Genomic DNA, 21291 nt, shown 5'->3' on the forward strand with positions numbered 1-21291 from the left:
AAGTCATCACATTACAAATACTATTGAAAATTCCTTCTGTTACTCACAAAGTATGGGGCACATAGTATTGTGTATGTCACCTGAATATTCAGGATATGATTTTACATTATCTTAAATTATGAGAGCAAGTGAGGAAGTGAGATTTATAGTTTAATATAAATTATTTATGGGATAATTGAATTAACAAGGAAAGGTGAGATTGACAGGACTAGTGCAAATCTATGGAAAAAATAAAAGGTAATTTGTTTTCAGCACTCAATTAAAGGAAATAACTATCATGTGAATTGAATTTGTGGTGTAGAATTATTTGTTCTAGGTCCTAAGGAAACCAAAATTAGTACAAGAATAACACTGGAGGACATAGACTAGTTTGGAGCTGTATCAGTACAGGGTGGATGTTCTCATGCTGTCATGAGCTTGAAGAAAAGAGAAATCATTCAGGCTCAGTGATGTAGCATGCACTACGGAAGGGTACTTACTGCCTCCACGTGTAAAGTTATGCATCAGTGATTATGTGGATGGAGAAGGAGTGCCTTTTACCAACAGAGATGCCAAACCAAGATTTACAATTTCTACAGGTCGATAAAGATTCCATTATAATTGTTATTGTTCAATCACTAAGTTGAGTCCGACTCTTTGTGACTCCATGAACTGCAGCACACCAGGCTTCCTTGTCCTTCACTATCTCCCAGAGTTTGCTCAAACTCATTTCCATTGAGTTGATGATGCCATCCAACCATCTCATCCTCTGTTGTTCTCTTCTCCTCCTTCCCTCAATCTTTTCCAGCATCAGGATCCTTTCCAATGAGTCAGATCTTCACATCAGGTGGCCAAAATATTGGAGCTTCAGCTTTAGCATCAGTCCTTTCAATGAATATTCAGGACTGATTTCCTTTAGGATCAACTAGTTTGATCTCCTTGCAGTCCAAGGGACTCTCAAGAGTCTTCTCCAGCACCACAGTTCAAAGCATCAATTCTCCAGCACTCAGTCTTTATGGTCTAACTCTCACATCCATACATGACTACTGGATAAACCATAGCTTTGACTAGATGGACCCTTGTTGGTAAAGTAATGTCTCTGTTTTTTAATATGCTGTCTAGGTTGGTCATAGCTTTTCTTCCAGGGAGCAAGGGTCTTTTAATTTCATGGTTCCTGACGCCATCTGCAGTGATTTTGGAGCCCAAGATAAAAAGTCTGTCATTGTTTCCATTGTTTCCCCACCTATTTTTGCCATAAGTGATGGGACCTACTGCCATGATCTTCGTTTTTTGAATGTTGAGTTTTAAACATTTTTAAATAGCTTTTTAACAGCTGTTTTAAACAGTTTTAAACACGTTTTTCACTCTCCTCTTTCACCTTCATCAAGAGACTCTTTAGTTCCTCTTCACTTTCTGCTATAGGGTGGTATCCTCTGCATATCTGAAATTATTAATATTTCTCACAGCAATCTTGATTCCAGCTTGTGCTTCTTCCAGCCCGGCATTTCACATGATGTACTCTGCATATAAGTTAAATAAGCAGGGGGACAATATACAGCCTTGACGTACTCCTTTCCCAATTTTGAACCAGTCCATTGTTCCATGTCTGGCTCTAACCATTGCTTCCTGACCTGCATACAGATTTCCCAGGAAACAGGTAAGCTGGTAGTATTCCCATCTCTTTAAGAATTTTCCACAGTTTGCTGTGATCCACACAGTCAAAGGCTTTAGCATAGTCAAAGTACCAGACGTAAATGTTTTTCTGCAATTCTCTTGTTTTTTTGCTACAATGCAAAATGTTGGCATTTTGATCTCTGGTTCCTCTGCCTTCTCTAAATCCAACTGTACATCTGAAAGTTCTTGGTTCACATACTGTTTAAGCCTAGCTTGAAGGATTTTGATCTTTAGCCTGCTAGCATGTGAAATTAGTACAGTTGTGCAGTAGTCTGAACATTCTTTGGCATTGCCTTTCTTTAGGATTGGAATGAAAATTGGCCTTTTCCATTATCATACTGCGTTAAAAAAAATGCTTCAACACACCTAGTTCTCCTTCCTGCAGTCCACTGCACATCCCCCTCAACTCCTTACCACCACACTGGATAATGATATAGGGGTTGATGATATGACTAGTTATTTTCAAGAAGGAAGGGGATGAAACAAGTAGATTTTTAGACGCAGATCTTTTATACGACTCTTGGTGATCAAGAGGGAATAAAGTAGACAGTGCTTAGCAAATACATTAGACATCACTCTCTTTTCCCCAAAGAACCCTTCAAGGACCAGTATTCTTCAAACCCTTGTAAAGTACTGCCACACATTGCTTTGTTCCTCTTATCAAGGACAGCAGGGCTTTGATAATGTTTTCTTGTGCATATTTGACCAGCCTGTGGTCAGTTTGAATTATGAGTAAAAAAAAAATACCAAAGACCAGATCAGAGCCAAAGTCTAGTTATTTTTAATTGCGGGTCTAAATTTGAATTAAATGACAACAATCAGAAATTTTTCATTTCTTGGTTTTAGCACCGCACTAGATTTTTGTGTTATGCTCAGCCACCAAGCCTGACTCTGCTTATCACCTTAACTACATTTCAGTACCTCCCTGTGTGAGTCACACATCTACACACATCTGTCTCTTGATCTACCAATATATGTCATGATCTTCCAGGAATATCCAGTATGCAGAATTTAAAAACAAAGTACCTTTGAATTTATTCAAATATATGATACTAGAAGACTATTTGGGAAGAGCTTAAAATTACTTAGAGAGTGACCTGGCTTTTTTATTCAGTTTAAATATTCTGTCATGGAAATTGCTGGGAAAAAAGATCTATAGGCCTGAACTAGTAGATCTGGTATCAGTGATATGTGTCTATACCACAGGTTGCATGTCCTGTATGACACTGTATCTCAGTCATTTAGGGCAGCCTGGGTATATTGTATTATTCCAGAATAATAATTACTAGAAACTCTTTTCACCTGCTTAGTTTGGATGATAAATTATATGATCACTACCCAAATCACATATGATGCTGCCTGATTGAACTTAAAATAGCACTGATACAAGGCCAGGTGCTGGTTTGGGAATTTAAGTACCATAAAAACTAGACTGTGATAGACCTGGGACTGATTTAGATTGTAGGGCAAGATGTGCTTCTTGTTTAATCCTATTTATAAAGCCACAGTTGGTGTCCTGGGTGCTATCCTGAAACTGGAAAATGTCATGGTTTGGAGCTTAAGAATATTCATCAAGTTTGGTTCAAAGAAAACCAAGCTAGATAAAGGAGTACTAGCAGAAGTAGAATCTGAGTTCAGTTTAGAACAAGGCAGCAGGGAGAAAGAGGAAAGAATTTCAAAGAGAAAATCAGAAATAAATTTTATGGAAGTATAATGAGTACAGCAAAATAATACTAAAATGTATGACTATTGAGACAAGTGCTATGTGACTTGAGTCTTATTAATAAAGCAATCTCTTGATATTGTGTTTTAAAGGGTAGCATTATATTGGGGCAGATCTAAAGTTTTCCAGTAGGACAGGAACAAAAGAGACCAAAAACAATTCCACTTGATCAAAATCTGATGTAAGAAAAACCAGCCATTTCAATAGAGAATGGAGAGATTATTTTTGAGTATTGCTGATGCAGTTGGTATTCATTGCAAAGAAGTAATTTATTCCTAGGACTTCCCTGGTGGCTCAGAGGTTAAAGTGTCTGCCTGCAATGAGGAAGACCTGGGTTCGATCCCTGGGTCGGGAAGATCCCCTGGAGAAGGAAATGGCAACCCACTCCAGTATTCTTGCCTGGAGAATCCCACGGACAGAGGAGCCTGGTGAGCTACAGTCCACGGGGTTGCAAAGAGTCGGACACGACTGAGTGATTTAGTTTGTACAACTTCAAAATATCAATTCTGGATGGTTTAGGAACTGAACAAAACAAGGCATTAAATAAGTATAGGAAGATATATTTTTATATTATTTCGAAATATAGTTGAATCTCAAAAACTACATGCAAATTCAAGTTATAAAAAGTTTAATATATTTTATTATATTAAAATTAAAGCCAATCAGTAGATACCACAGAGAGATAAAAGACAAGCTACATATGTGGAAAAGATGCCTGTAGCATATATTAGTAACTAGAGGTTAGTAGTGGAAAAAAAAAAACTCTAAAAAAAGGACAAAGAACTTGATAGAATAGTGGGTAGAAAAAAATGAGTAAAAGATATAAGCAAGTATGAAAAATAAAACAAGAAAGACACAAAATGGCCTGGAAATATATCAAAAGAGATTTAGTGTGTTAGTAATAATGAAAATGTTCTTAAAATCACAGTAATACTATTTTATACATATCAAATTGGCCAAAAATGGAGGAAAATATTCATTCTGGTGATGGGTATGCTATGAAACAATAGAAACTCTGACATATACTGTTGGTATGAATGTAAAACTTTGGGAAAATATGGCATTTATTTAGAGTCAAACAAGAACACATGCTATGACCTAGCACTTTCACTTCTAAGAAAATTCTTGCACATTGCACCAGGCTTCCTGTGCAGGAATATTCATAGCAGCATTATTTATAATAATGCAAAATCGGACAGGACCCAGTGTTCATTCACAGGGGAATGGGTCCATAATGTGTAGAATGTGTATACAGTGGGATACACTGACAGCAGTGAAGGCAATCAACTACAGCTACTCATATCAGCATGACTTGTGTAAAGAGTTAAACAGCTGTAAGTAAACAGTGCATCAAATAGGGCAGTGACAAAAACATGAGGGGAACTCCACTAGTAGGGGCTAGGGCAAAGGTTTTGTAGAGAGTACCTGGAAGCAAAGCGAAAAATAAATAAATAAATTGACTATGACATATATCGCCTTATTTGGGAAATTTTAGTTATTTGGCTCTTATGATAATTACTCTTGAGTACCATTTTCTTGATTCAAGGAAAATCTTGTTGACTTTGTCTTTGGTTTCTTTATGTAGACCAGTAAAGGCACTAAAGCTGTTAAAGTCTAGTAGGCCATCTTGTTAAACTATTTTAACACTGCATCTCAACACATTTTGAAGGAAGCCAATTACAAGAATTAAAAAATATAATCCAATTTATAAAAAGTTTTATCACTAAACAATATAACTCAACCTGTGTATTATGGCTTTACCTTTGTTTGGAGATAAATTCATGTAATAAAAAACTACAGAAAAATAAAGAAATGATTTATACAAAAATTAGGGCAATGATATTCTGAGATGAAGAGAGAGGTATGCAATGAGTAGTAAGACAAATAAGAGGTTTCAAAGGCTTTGGTGATATTGTATTACTTAAGGTTACAGGGGGTTGGAAAGGTATGCATTTTTCACAAGGATTGTATCTTGGAAGAGAATTTCTGTATTATTTAACAATTAGTTATAAAAAATATTCAAGCACATTAAAGCGTAAGTTTTCTCTGCTGCTTGCTTTGCTCTTAGGTGCCACATACATTTTCTCCTTTAGGTAGTTTTAGTCTTGTCTGACTTCGAATACTATAAGGTATTGACCTGGCATGTCTAATATCCATTTCTTGTTCTTTAATACCTGAATTTACAGAGACTGAACAAACCAAAGAAGAGGTTGGCTCTGCCTCATCGAAAAAAGGTCAGTGCAGCTTAAAGAAAAAGATGTCATGACTATAACTTCTTTATGCTTATAGAAGAGCCTTATTTATTGATTTTACTATTTCACTGATATGGAGCAAAGTCACTTTGCACAAGAATTGTAGTACCTATGTTAACAAGGCTTTGTCTTTTGTACTCTGATGCCAAAAGTTTTTATTCTTTTAGGGTCATAAACTAAAGATAGTAATTATAGTCCAATTTTAAGTTAGTTTTTTAAAATAAATTGAAGAAATGCAACTGTGTAAACTCCACAGGCTCCAATCATCTGGAGAGCATTCAAACTTAGTACGCTGATTTATATGTTTACGGTTTGAACAAACGGAACTTTGACTAGTAGAACTTCCATGAACAATGTTCGCTTTATATAAGAATAGTGTAAAATTAGAAATTACATTCCTTGGGATGCTTGCCTGAAAAGAAACATATTAGGAAGTTTGGAATTTAAGTTTTTAAATCTATTTTTCTTGTCACATCTAATCAGAAGCAACCATTATGTGAATATTGACTCCTCTTAGTTGACATTCTAAAGAATATCTTTAAGAACATTAATATATGTTAAAAATATTCAGTATGATGAGAAATTTACATATTCTCCATTCAAAATAAACTGGAATAATTTTGAAATTTTGCTTTATAAATAGAAATGAAATCAATAATATATCCAGTGTCTTTGTAAGAATCTCAAGACACAGTTTAGCAACCCTATCCTCCACACACACATATACAAACACTACACACATAGCCTTTCCCATATATGCCACTAAATGACTTAACATTTTTCTTCTTAAAAGCTCTTTATAGCATATGCTCTTTAGGAAAATATGTATCAGGACTATAGGGAGATATAAAATATATATGACACATATCCATATTCCCAAGTTTTATATATATATATATATATATATATATAAATGAATATATGGATATATTGATAAATGTATATATTAATCAAGTAAACTATAAATTAATATGTTAGTTATATAAATTAGTGTACAAGTTACTATACACATGTATATACTGATGAAAGACAAAAAATTAAAGGATACTTGAAGGAAATATAAACTGTACTGTAAGATAATACTTAATTAGAACCAATTAAATTATTTAATGGGTTTGCTTTTTCAAATATAATTCTACTTATTATTCTGAATTTATAGTAAACAGAATAAAATCTGTTTCTGAGATAGCTCTTTTCTTAGTAACCTGGTATTTGTGATGTCATTTTTGCAATAAGTGACCACGATACCTGTTTCATTGACATATTTTACCAGGTATCGATTTGCCAGAAGTGGTAGAGCCTTGAATTTATTGGAAGCCCATATTAATATATGTCATTCTTTTATGAGGTCTTATTCTAAAATCACTTTTGTTTGTCAGCATTAAGTGTAACGTGTGGGTAAAACCTGGGTGCTTCACAATGGATAATTCCATGGTGTCAATAACAAGGCTAAGGGTCTCAATACAGATTCAGAGAAAGTCATAATCTAGGCATGGATACAGGGTACATGGATCTAGTAAGTAACTATAAGGTAAGTACATCTATATTTGCTGATGCAAGAATAGAAGGAAGGCAGAATTGTGTTCAAAATCTTCAGCCATGAATGAAACTAGTGGGATGTCCAAGTAGCAGTTATATGGATTTTATCTGGAATTAGATTTCACATATTGAGCCTCAAGAAGTTTTTGATTGTCAAGACAGTCTGGAGACAGTGTTAAAAAGGAAAGATTCGAAAACTAGTAGCTGGCCCATGCACAGACTCTGAATCACTTGGAGCCTAGATATTTAGGGTAGAAATATGAGCACACATAATACGGAGTTAGTCAAGTCCCATTAGAGTAAACAGACATACTGAATTAATATTGAATCTTAATTTAGTGAATTCACTGAAATATTCAACCAAGAATGATCTCTGAGTTTAGAGTAAGGCCAAACATTTTGGTTGAGATTAATTAGAACTGATTGCTAGGCTCAGAATGAAATGCAAGGAGGTAAATAAGCTGTTTATGAAAATTGAATATTGGCATTATTTACTTTGCCTCTAGTTAATTAGATCTCATACCTCAATCATTAATTTAAATATGACTCTACATATTAGATTTCCTTGCAGCTATAGAAAACGAACAGAAACAAGTGTTCCTTCCAAAGCCATCATAAACATTTTGAAACTCAGGTAGGACTTAACCAGTTTGACAAGTGACAAATAACATTCAAAGGAGACTCTTCTCATTTGTCAGGTAGTTTCATTTCTCCTTATCAGTGATGATTAATCACACGTGAAATATATGTTGCTTCATCATACATATAGTAACCAGCCCCCAATCTCTTTTGGGCTTTCTTTGTTTTTAAGATACTGGACTTTTTATTATTCTACACTGAGGTTTAAACTAGGAACTGTGTTACAATGCTAAGTGGAAATTACTGATTTTACAATTGTTTTAAATGTTCAAAGTTAGAAAAATAATTAAATATTTTAAATTAATCACAGTCTGCCAGTTTATATCTAGTATAAATTGTTTAATCTTAAGCTTGCTTTTAAGTCAAATTTTATTTGGAGATACATAGTATTAAATCGTCAATATGATAATTATCTTACTGTTTTATATTTGCTTTGAAGTGTTCAAATACTTTTCACTTTCATTCAACATATACTTGTGGATCATACACTATGTGAAAACTTAAGGAAATATACAGATATTACTTGAGCAATTAAAATCATGAATATATGAAGCTATTCCATGAGTTATTTAGGCCTCATTTATTTATTTATTTATTTTGCTTTCAGCTAAATGTTTTCCCTATGATCATAGTTAATGTTTGAAAGGCAATGGGGTAAATAGATAAATAGAGATAAAAAGTCATAGGAGTTTAAAAATTATTCTTACTTGAGGAAAAGCAAAAGATTTGCTGTAAAAGGTGACATTAAATTTAAGCCCTAAATAACAGGTAGACATTTGTTATGTAATAATTAGTTGAAAGAGTATCTTGGGCCTAGGTAACAGAGGAAGGCAAAGCAGAGGGAAACTGCATGATGTCTATGAAGAGTAATAAGAGTCTCAAGAATACAATAGGAATAAATACAACTCGTGCTAATAATGCTGTAAGGGGGCCTGATTTTAATATTCAGCCCTATCTTATGAGCACTATGGAGTCAATGAAGACTTGTAAGTATAGAAATGATACTCAGACTTTTGCTTTAGAAAATTTTTTTTTAATTTTTTTTTTTTTGCTTGCTCCTTGGAAGAAAAGTTATGACCAACCTAGACAACATATTTAAAAGCAGAGACATTACTTAGCCAACAAAGTTCTGTCTAGTCAAAGCTATGCTTTTTCCAGTAGTCATGTATGGATGTGAGAGTTGGACTATAAAGAAAGCTGAGTGCCAAAGAATTGATGCTTTTGAACTGTGGTGTTGGAGAAGACTCTTTAGAGACCCTTGGACTGCAAGGAAATCCAACCAGTGCATCCTAAAGGAAATCAGTCATAAATATTCATTGGAAAGACTGATGCTGAAGCTGAAACTCCAGTACTTTGGCCAACTGATGCGAAGAACTGACTCATTTGAAAAGACCCTGATGCTGGGAAAGATTGAAGGAGGGAGGAGAAGGGACAACAGAGAATGAGATGGTTGGATGGCATCACTGACTCAATGGACATGAATTTGAGTAAACTGGGAGTTAGCAATGGACTGGGAGGCCTGGCGTGCTGCAGCCCATGGGGTTACAGAGTTGCACACAACTGAGCAACTCAACTGACTGAACTGAGGCTAGTTAGGAAGTTTTGGCAATGATGTAGGCAATGTGCTTTAGGATCTGATATCAGTCATGATTGGAAAGAAGAGATATTATACGAGCAGTATTATAAAATAGATTCTGTGGAACTTGACAACTGTCCAACTTTGCAAAGGAAAAATTCAAAAATTATCTAATAAAAAGTTTTGAAGCTGAGTACTAGAAGAATATTGGAGGAGGAAAGGGCCACCCACCCCGGTATTCTTGCCTCAGAAATACCATGGAGAGAGGAGATTGGTGGGCTACAGTCCATGGGGTCACAAAAGAGTAAGACAACTACTAAACAACAAGAACTAGAAGAATATTATTTAATATAAATACGAAATTATACAAATGAAAATAAAAATTAAAATGAGTGATAATGAGTAATAAAAATGGAAAAGAAAGATGAAAATAAACAATTTTGTGAGTGAAGACAAGATTAATTGTAGACGTATTTAAACTGCTGCGGCACATGCAAGCGACATCAAGTGAACCAAGTCGGACAAAGGCACGCATCACCCAATTTTACTCGTGAACGCGAAAGCGAACGTGAAGTCGCTCAGTCATGCCCGACTCTTTGCGACCCCATGGACTGCAGCCTACCAGGCTCCTCCACCCGTGGGATTCTCCAGGAAAGAGTACTAGAGTGGGTTGCCATTTCCTTCTCCAGGAGATCTTCCCCACCCAGGGTTCGAACCCGGGTCTCCCACATTGCAGGCAGACGCTTTACCATCTGAGCCACCAGGGAAGCTCAATTTTACTCATGAGTAGAATATAAAAAAAAAAAAAAAAAAAAACAGAAAACTAAAAGACATCAACACAGAAAACAAAGCCTAACATGTAGAGAAAGAGAGATCAGAGTGGTGGGGAAGGTGCAGGGGGGATGAATGTGTAAATACAATAGTAATGATTGGAAACTAAATTTCTGGTGGTGAGCATTCTGTAATGTATTCTAAAGTAGAAATATAATCTTGTACACATGAAAGTTACATAAAGTTAATAATCAATGTTGCCTCAATAGGATTATATAGTAAGACATAAAAACTAAAGCCACTAGCTTTAACTTGAGAAAGCATCTTTTGATATCTTTGTAATAAAAGTGAGATTGAAGTTTACTATAGGCTTGAACTTTGCAGGTAAATTAAACAGTGATAAAGTAAATAAATTAGAGATACTAAGGGAACATTTCATGTAAAGATGGGCTCAATAAAGGACAGAAATGGTATGGACCTAACAGAAGCAGAAGATATTAAGAAGAGGTGGCAAGAATACACAAAAGAACTGTACAAAAAAGATCTTCACAACCAAGATAATCACGATAGTATGATGACTCACCTAGAGCCAGACATCCTAGAATGTGAAGTCAAGTGGGCCTTAGAAAGCATCACTACAAACAAAGCTAGTGGAGGTGATGGAATTCCAGTTGAGCTATTTCAAATCCTGAAAGATGATGCTGTTAAAGTGCTGCACTCAATATGCCAGCAAATTTGGAAAACTCAGCAATGGCCACAGGATTGGAAAAGGTCAGTGTTCATTCCAATCCCAAAGAAAGGCAATGCCAAGGAATTCTCAGACTACCGCACAATTGCACTCATCTCACACGCTAGTAAAGTAATGCTCAAAATTCTCCAAGCTAGGCTTCAGCAATACATGAACCGTGAACCTCCTGATGTTCAAGCTAGTTTTAGAAAAGGCAGAGGAACCAGAGATCAAATTGCCAGCATCAAATGGATCATCAAAAAAGCGAGAGAGTTCCATAAAAACATCTATTTCTGCTTTATTGACTATGCCAAAGCCTTTGACTGTGGATCACAATCAACTGTGGAAAATTCTGAAAGAGAGGGGAACACCAGACCACCTGACCTGCCTCTTGAGAAACCTATATGCAGGTCAGGAAGCAACAGTTAGAACTGAGCATGGAACAACAGACTGGTTCCAAATAGGAAAAGGAGTACGTCAAGGCTGTATATTGTCACCCTGCTTATTTAACTTCTATGCAGAGTACATCATGAGAAACGCTGGACTGGAAGAAACACAAACTGGAATCAAGATTGCTGGAAGAAATATCAATAACCTCAGATATGCAGATGACACCACCCTTATGGCAGAAAGTGAAGAGGAATTAAAAAGCCTCTCGATGAAAGTGAAAGAGGAGAGTGAAAAAGTTGGCTTAAAGCTCAACATTCAGAAAACGAAGATCATGGCATCTGGTCCCTCACTTCATGGCAAATAGATGGGGAAACAGTGGAAACAGTGTCAGACTTTATGTTTTGGGGGGCTCCAAAATCACTGCAGATGGTGACTGCAGCCATGAAATTAAAAGACGCTTACTCCTTGGAAGGAAAGTTATGACCAACCTAGATAGCATATTGAGAAACAGAGACATTACTTTGCCAACAAAGGTCTGTCTAGTCAAGGCTATGGTTTTTCCAGTAGTCATGTATGGATGTGAGAGTTGGACTGTGAAGAAAGCTGAGTGCCAAGAATTGATGCTTTTGAACTGTGGTGTTGGAGAAGACTCTTGAGAGTCCCTTGGACTGCAAGGAGATCCAACCAGTCCATTCTGAAGGAGATCAGCCCTGGGATGTCTTTGGAAGGAATGATGCTGAAGCTGAAACTCCAGTACTTTGGCCACCTCATGTGAAGAGTTGACTCATTGGAAAAGACTCTAAATGCTGGGAGGGACTGGGGACAGGAGGAGAAGGGGACAGCAGAGGATGAGATGGCTGGATGGCATCACGGACTCGATGGACGTGAGTCTGAGTGAACTCCAGCAGTTGGTGATGGACAGGGAGGGCTGGCGTGCTGTGATTCATGGGGTCACAAAGAGTCGGACACGACTGAGTGACTGAACTGAACTGAACTGAAAGTAAATAAAAAGAAAACAAACCTGAAACTATAGAAAACCAACTTCTCCACCTCACAGTTCATTTCGGGACTGTCTGTCCATAATCAAGGCATTACTGTATAAGAATGGTAGCTACTTTGTTTCCTTAGTACCTGGAATCTCCGAAGGTGAGCAGCACAAATCTACTTTTTTCCCTAAAATAGACACCTCCAAATGTTGATCAGTATGAATGGTGTGATCCATATGGTGTGATCACTCATCTAGAGCCAGACATCCTGGAATGTGAAGTCAAGTGGGCCTTAGGAAGCATCACTATGAACAAAGCTAACGGACGTGGTAGAATTCCAGCTGAGCTATTATCAAATCCTAAAAGATGATGCTTTGAAAGTGTTGCACTCAATATGCCAGCAAATTTGCAAAACTCAGCAGTGGCCACCGAACTGGAAAGGGTAAGTTTTCATTCCAAGCCCAAAGAAAATCAATGCCAAAGAATGTTCAAGCTACCGCACAATTATACTCATTTCACATGCTAGCAAAGTAATGCTCAAAATTCTGCAAGGTAGTGTCCAACAGTATGTGAACCGTGAACTTCCGTATGTTCAAGCTGGATTTAGAAAAGACAGAGGAACCAGAGGTCAAATCTGATGATGGATCAAAGAAAAAGCAAGAGAGTTTCAGAAAATCATCTACTTCTGCTTTATTTACTATGCTAAAAGCATATGACTGTGTGGATCGCAACAAACTGTGGGAAATTCTGAAAGAGATGGGAATACCAGACCACCTATCTTCCTCCTGAGAAAGCTGTATGCAGGTCAATAAGCAACAGTTAGAACCGGACATAGAAAAATGGACTGGTTCCAAATTGGGAAAGGAGTACGTCCAGGCTATACATTGTCACCCTGCTTGCTTTACTTATGTGCAGAGTACATCATGCAAAATGCTGGACTGGATGAAGTTCAAGCCTGAATCAAGATTGCCAGTAAAATGTCAATAACCTCAGATATGCAGAGGACAGCACCCTTATGGCAGAAAGCAAAAAGGAACTAAAGAGCCTCTTGATGAAAGTGAAAGAGGAGAGTGAAAAAGCTGGCTTAAAACTCAGCATTCAAAAAACTAAGATCATGGCATCTAGCCCCATCCCTTTATGGCAAATAGATTGGGAAAAAATGGAAGCAGTGATGGAGTTTATTTTCCTGGGCTCAAAAATCACTGCAGATAGTGACTGCAGCCATGAAATTAAAAGACACTTACTCCTTGGAAGAAAAGCTATGACAAACCTAGATAGCATATTAAAAAGCAGAGACATTACTTTGCCAACAAAGGCCCATATGGTCAAAGCTATGTTTTTTCCAGTAAAGTCTGAATGTGAGAGTTGGACCATTAAGAAGGCTGAGTACTGAAGAACTGATACTTTGAACTGTGGTGCTGGAGAACACTCTTAAGAGTCCCTGGGACTGCAAGATCAAACCAGTCAATTCTAAAGGAAATCACTCTTGAATATTCATTGGAAGGACTGATGCTGAAGCTGAAGCTCCGATACTTTGGCCACCTGATGCAAGGAGCTGGCTCATTAGAGAAGACCCTGATGCTAGGAAAGATTGAAGGCAGGAGGTGATGGGGGTGACAGATGATGAGATGGTTGGATGACATCACTGATTCAATGGACATGAGTTTGAGCAAGCTCCAGGAGATGGTGAAGGACAAGAAAGCCTGTGTTCTGCAGTCCATGGAGTCACAAAGAATTGGATAGGATTTAGCAACTGAACAACAATAAAAAGTCTGATATTACATGCAGAAGACAACATGCAAACAAGTTGGTTTTATTTCTTGAATTTTTCTTCAAAAATCAACATAATTAACCATAATAATATAAAGGGAAATTGAACTTTTCATAAATGATGCATTTCATATTAATGTACCAAGAAACTTCCCTATTCTGAGAATATACATACAAAAACTATTAACAAATATTATACTCAGTGGAGAAAATGGAAAGATTTCTCACTGGGAATTGGAAAAGACAAGGATGCCTGTATCAGCACTTGTATTAAACATTATACTGGGTATTCCATCCTTTGCAATAAAGTGATAAAAAGAAGTAATTTGTACAGAAATTTAAAAAAATTAAAAATAAAACTCTATTCACAGGTGAAATTTTCTATTTGAAAAGTTCTTTTTAAATTTTTTTTGAAAATTTCTAAAGAATCTACAGATGAACTATTACAACTGAGTGAATTTAGCAAGTTTTATATAAAACTTTTCCCTTTTTTTGCTCTAGTTAATATCATTAACTTTTTTGAAAAGATCATGATCATTTACACTGAAGACACTCTAGGTTTTCTATAATTATTTCTTCAGAATATTTTTAATATGTTCTTTATAGCCAACATTTGATTAAACTAAATCTTCGGCTTAACTTGATTCCATTTGAATGCTTCGGCAAGGATACTTCAGAGGTGATAACTGTTGTATATCATACTGCATGTCATTAGAAGCACAGAATATCTGGGTGTCCCGATATGAATGAGTGGTTCTAAGTTTCATCAGTGTGTTAAGTTGGTGACAATCACATTTTCGCTTCAAAGTTGCAGTTTTCCCTGTGCAGCTCTTGAGGGTATTTTTGGGTATGATGGCAATATTCAGTTTCCCATTCATCCTTCTTCTAATAGTTGCCAATGTCCTCTGAAGATCCTTGCTTTAATCAGTTATTTCAGTACATTGACTTTGTCTGAACGATATTTCTTGGATGTATAAACAAGTAAACAGATAATTTTACTGCTCCACCAACAGCAGTAAAATCTCAGTAGTTCATCTGAAACAGCGCCAAAGTGATTTTTTTTTTTTTTGGTTACTTGTGATTTAGGATGACTTCATTTAATATTTAAGCAAATCTCAAGCATGACTACTCTGTCCTTTGAGCTGATTAAGTGATATTAAGCATGAATTTAAAGGAGCACCTAGTTGACATTTTCAAGATGCCAAGTGGTTCCAGTAATAACCTGGAATGTAAGTCTATTAATCATAATCCTGTCAAGCAGAACTCTTCATAGAGCTTGTTTATCAAAGCAACATGTAAAAGAATAAGGTGGGCAACATTATGTAAAAACTAGTAAGAAGAGGGCAAGGGATTATTTTTATTTCTCTAATTCTTTAAGAGTAGACTTATAATAGTAGGTTTCTGTTGAATTATAGTGAAATGAAAAGTATTGAAAAAGCTTTAAAATAGCCTGTTTAGAAGAAATCTTTGGCATGGAATGAGTTACAAAATGCCTTTTTGTGCAGAAGCAGCATTTCCATTGGAACTTTTATTTAAACCTTATCTCTGCTTTGCAGCTGTACCTGGAAAGAAGGAAGAGAAAACAACCAAGACAGTGGAGCAAGGTAAAAAATAATGAAGGAGGTTGACATTATCTTCTTTAGAAAGACAACAACGTGAGGAGGAAAGCACTGGATTCAGACAGGCGGACGACAATAACCTTTAAATCGATTGCTCTCTATCACTGTCCTTGCGTGTTTCTCTCTGCCAGGGAGAATGTGAGGTGGCAATCTGGGTTTTTATTCTTTTGTATAACTAAACTCTGAGTGTAAGTTCAGAACAGGAAAGCTCCACAAACTGCTTAATTACATCAAGAAAAATGCTGAAGATTTTTGGGAATGAGGAAAATTTCCAGGCCAATTGATAGACATTTTTTCCTGTGTGATATGTGGTTTTAACACCACCTGACTGATCATAGTTTAAAGAACAACGATGACACAATTCTGTATATGCAAGAACAATCTCTACAGCTTGAAAACTAGTATGTTAAAACAAAGTGAAAAACCAGCAATACAAGTTAATTACTTGAGTCTGCATTACAACTTCAGCAATTGATTCTCCCAAGACGTCTAAAATTTCAGTGTTATATATCACAATGCTATAAATAATGCATTTTCTTTTTACTTATGCAGCTATATAATAAATATATCACTCTAGAATATGCTTGAGGAAAATCCTGCAGCATAGTAGAGTAAAAGCATTTGAGGTGATGTTGTGCCTTCTGTTAAGAGTTCACATTGCTGATAATTTTAATTGTTGTTCCCTCAATCCTTTGGCTTTTAATGCATATAATATTATAATATTTACTATTAATTATAATCGATAGATGAGGTTAGAACTAGCATAATTTTTTCAAGAATAAAATGAAAATAATTTCTCCTCTTAGAGACAAATTCCTAATATCAGAAATTTAGATATTTTTACACAAATATATTAAGAAAATCATTCAAACCTTCACACTTCAGATAAGTAAACTAAGTTAAGGAATGACTAATTTAAACAATTAGTCAAGGATTGATTTCCTTTGGCTTTTCAAAATAAAAATCACATTAAATCACATTGGAAAAGTTTTCAAATTTATTTTGGTTTCTGCAGATTACCTGGGCTTTTAGAGTTCAGTTGAATGTTTCTGTCAGCCTCTTTTTGAGGTGGATACATTAGTCTCTGAAATATAAAGTTGAGGTGTAGGAGCATGGATCCCAGTCTCAACTTGTTGACTTTGACAAGGTTCTGAGCCTAAATTTCTTCTCTTAAAAACACGGTTAATTATACTTGACTTGCCTGTCTGACAAGATGTGGAGTTCAAAATACATGTGAAAGGATATGAAAAAAATGTAAACTCCTAGTTAAGTATTTAGGATTTACTAGCCCTTTTTTCTTACGAAATCCGCTTCAGTATAAGTGAGAATCAAATCACTTTGCTTTCATTAAGCTTCGTAGTTTCTCTCCTCTCTAGTATAAAGGTATGGGCTGCTCATCTTATGGCATTTGCAAATTGTTTTTATAACCACAGCAAATTAAGAGAAGACTGACTGGAATATAAAATGGCCACACTAACAATAATACCTAACATATAACTGATTTCAACACAGATTGTTTCATTTCTTTTTACCTTCATGTTGTTATCAGTGTCATTAATTATATAATGTTGCCTCAAGAAAGTTCAGAGACTGGAAATGGCTTTTAGAGATATGAATTTACTCCTTTGGATGATTTTATGATTAACTCTTTTACTAAATGCATTTTATTTTATATGCACTTGGCTTATATAAAAATGAGTCTTTCAATGACTTTTTAATATTGATTTAGTAAATCATTTCAGCTTTAAATATTATAAAGCAATGGCTTCATATTTTTTAACTACACAGATCATAAAAAATAGGGTATTTGGATAACTTGAATGTTTTTGTGATGGTATATTTATGACAAATAATTTATATGAAAAATATATTTTGTGATTTTAATAAATTAAGAAATTTACGTGAGGATAAATCACTTACATTCTACAGATTTCATCATAATATTCTAATATTTATTCCTGAGATGATGTTTGACTGTTGTGTAGTTCTCTTCTTTAAACTGATTTTAGTTATATTTAGAAGTATAAGTAATCTAAAACTAGTTCATAATGCATTGAAATACAATTAAATGGTTTATAAAGAGTTGTTTTCATTAATTTAAATTTGAACTTACAAACTCTACTGGGGACAAACTTTTACTCATAATTCTTAATAGGTTTCAAATACACTTTTTGATCTATGTAAAATTGTATATATTGAACCTCTGGACCTATTCTGCATTTTGATTGCTAGGGAAGCATTGATTAAGCTAAACTCTATGCTATGGAAAATTCATATAGCGATAGGTGAAAAAATTTTACATTAACGTAATTTAGTAAACAGAACCTCATATTATGTAAAAATTAGAAATTTAGTTAATTTAACTTTTGCAAAAGTCTAAAAGTATACCTCTAATTTTAACTGTAGTTCGTTGAGGGATGACATGGTTTTCAGTGGTTCTTCTCATAAAGATCGTACTTTGGCTAGACCAGAATTTTGAGTGTTAAGAAAATCTTTATAAATCTCCCCACTTTAAAGATACACACATGCACACACACCACAAACACCATTAGCGATTTCTCTTTGTTTAGAAAGCAGTTACCTAGAAGCATCAGGGGACACAAATATTTTCCCTAGTACATGTTGCTGTCCTTATAGTGAGAGCCAAGGAATGCCAAAGATAGAACATCGCAACACACTCTACTATATGAGGATTTGTCTTTATATTTATTGTATATTATATCTAGAAAGAATACATCACATTTCATTGGTGATTTAGTCACAAAGGCATGTCCGACTCTTTGTGACCCCGTGGATTGTAGTCAGCCTGGCTCCTTTATCCATGGGATTTTCCAGGCAAGAATACTGGTGTGGGCTGCCGTTTCCTACCCCAGCAGAACTTCCTGACCCAGGGATTGAACCTGCGGCTCCTGCATCTCCTGCATTGCAGGTGGATTCCTTACCACTGAGCCACCAGGGAAACCACTTCAGTATAATTTCATTTCATTAAGCTTGATTTATTTCATTTTATTAAGCTTGGTTAATGCACATTTCATTAAGCTTGATTTCTTTATTGTTTGATATTTAATTTCTCATATTTAGTGTACTTTTTTCTCCTTGGTATTACTTTTCAAAATTGACCTGTCCACCTAACTCCAATTTCCTTCTCTCTTTTTTAATCCTGCTTTCTCTCAGAAGAAAATCTTTGATAATATTTGCTTGTTACTATCCAGAAGATCAAAGCAGTCACTCTCAGGAAGCATTCAGTGATGTCTTACTTACCAGGGCAGGGCTGGAGACCAATCAAGACAATTAACTTTAATGATATGAGTGGTAGATTGGAGTCCCAGCATCTCCTTGTTTCTAATTTTCTTCCTTCTAAGTGATTTCAGTCTAACAGTGAGAAGGTGAAGAAAATCGTAATAAATCAAATCACTCACATGTCATCTTTCTTTTTTTTTCATTCATACCTGTGCATGATATCACTTAAAGCTTTCTTTAAGAATTTGTTCTAAGGGACTCTCACAGTGCTGGCATGTAGGAAGTATTCAATAAATACTTGTGGGTTGAATAAAACATAGAGGAATTGCTGAAGAAAGGAATATTAGGTGATGCAGATTTCAATAATCTGTATCTCTAATACTGTACAGTTATGATATTTTAGTAAATCACATGTCATTTCTGAAGCAAAAGTTGCCAAATATCTGAGAAACCAGGAGATAACTGATTAACTTGTCCAACTACCCTCATTTTAGAGTAAAAGCTCTAGGTGAAATTAATAATTAAATCTGCTGCTGCTGTGCTATGCTGTCATGACTGACTCTTTGCAGTCCCATGGAGGGTAGCCCACCAGGCTCCTCTGTCCATGGAATTTTCCAGGTAAGAATACTGGAGTGGGATGCCATTCCTCTCTTGCATTACCTGCATTGGTAGGGAGAGTCTTAACCACTAGCACCTCCTGGGAGCCCAGCTAAATATTAATTGATCATTAATTATACCATTATTATGGTCTTTGTAGAAGGTATTCTTACGTAACAAAACTGCTTGTGGTGAATCATCATATGGATAAAAATTTTTAATAAATTACATTTTAGCAATTGTACCTTCTGTATTGTGAATTTTAAAAAAACTTAAAAACGAAAGAGAAAATTTAGTAATTGCCCGGTGAGGTATAAATATAAACATAGCAACGTTAGGCCTTATCCTTATTTTTCGTGGTTTTACAATTATAGAGCTGATTTATCTGATCTTCCACTCCTTTGAATTATAAAAAAACTTATATTCACTTAAGTTTTCAAGTAGTATGTCCCTTATATCAGAATATAAAATCTCTAGGAGAAGGCTAGTCTAGAAAGACTTATTTCTAAGATTCTAAGTCTCAAATGTTAAGGGAAAACATACTTTATAAACTTGGAAAATTTAGTATCCCAAAATTAAGCTGAAAATTTCATTACAGAAATATTCAGTATAGTTTTCCATCCTCTTAACAATTAAAAATCACTTCAAAATCTACTTAAGTACAAACATGACAAAAATATTCATGAAAAATGATTAAATAGAATTTAAGTGCCTGTTAACCACCAAGAATAAGTTTGAAAACAGTAATTTTATTAAGGGTAAAATTAGAGAATGTGGATCATAAATACATCAAATGCAGTTCATTTCCTGTAATAAAAAATGTGTTTTGCTTAAAATGAAGAAATATTCTAAATTTGTTAAGTATAGTAATTTGTGTCCACTTGAGTTTTTGTCTTTCTTTGGCTTATTGCTATTTTGTAAACAGTGGTATCCCACATCATTGTATTAGTCTTTTAAATTGTCGCAGAAGCAAGTGAAACCCAATTGCCATTTACATGCTTTGTGTATTTGTCACTGTCCTCAGACACTTTTCAGATTCTCTTCTATTCTTTGTAAATGAATTGGTCTGTTTAGAACCTGTGATATGTATTTGTTGTAGATTGATCCCATACTTTCAAGTGAATGTTGATAATATCTAACAGTAGTGATTTCTCTGAGAGAAACTTATTTATTTAAATAATAAATGTTTATAATTCATGATGTGTCAACATTATAAAAAAACAAACAATTTTACATTTAAGATCAATGGAGTAAAACTGAAAGTGTAGTTGATACATATTGTATTTAATTATTTGCTTAATGTGTGTTATAAAATAACCTATTTTCACATGTGGACTAAGTCATGCTGTTGACCCTCAATAAATGTTAAATGATAATAATAACGCTATTGATTCCTGTGAATTTCAAACTTTTGACATTAGTTTGTGCTTTGGTTGTTTAATATTTATTGAGCGCCCACAACAGACTAGGCGCTGGGAATGGGTGTGAGGAGTATGGAGTGGGCTTCGGGGAAAAGATGGTCTATACACAGAGCTCATGAATCATCTGTAAAAGTGAGCGTACTCTGCTTGCTTACATATTTTGTATATTTTCAACAGCATTTTTTTCAATTTTCCACTATCTCATTTGCTCACATATTTCACCATTTCTTACTCTTGTTTTAATACTTTTAGAATGTTCTCACAGTCGTTTGACCTCATGAATGGCAATTCCTTTCTCATCCCTTCTCTTTCACCATTTTTGTTGTTGTTTAGTTGCTAAGTCATGTCTGACTCCTTGCCCCACCCATGGACTGTAGCCTGCCAGGCT

General features: G+C 35.2%; 1 protein-coding gene across 50 annotated transcripts in view; it reads left to right on the plus strand.

Moving 5' to 3' along the window:
- The window catches only part of TRDN (triadin), a 406058-nt gene that overhangs the window by 284730 nt on the left and 100037 nt on the right, over positions 1 to 21291 (plus strand). For all 50 annotated transcript variants that reach the window (XM_060419417.1, XM_060419418.1, XM_060419419.1 and 47 more), the window contains 2 exons: positions 5563 to 5610; positions 15583 to 15630. In XM_060419417.1, coding sequence (XP_060275400.1) covers positions 5563 to 5610; positions 15583 to 15630 — 96 coding nt within the window. The remainder of the gene's footprint in view (positions 1 to 5562; positions 5611 to 15582; positions 15631 to 21291) is intronic.

This window comes from Ovis aries, chromosome 8 (genome assembly GCF_016772045.2).
Source record: "Ovis aries strain OAR_USU_Benz2616 breed Rambouillet chromosome 8, ARS-UI_Ramb_v3.0, whole genome shotgun sequence".
NCBI classification, from domain to species: domain Eukaryota; kingdom Metazoa; phylum Chordata; class Mammalia; order Artiodactyla; family Bovidae; genus Ovis; species Ovis aries.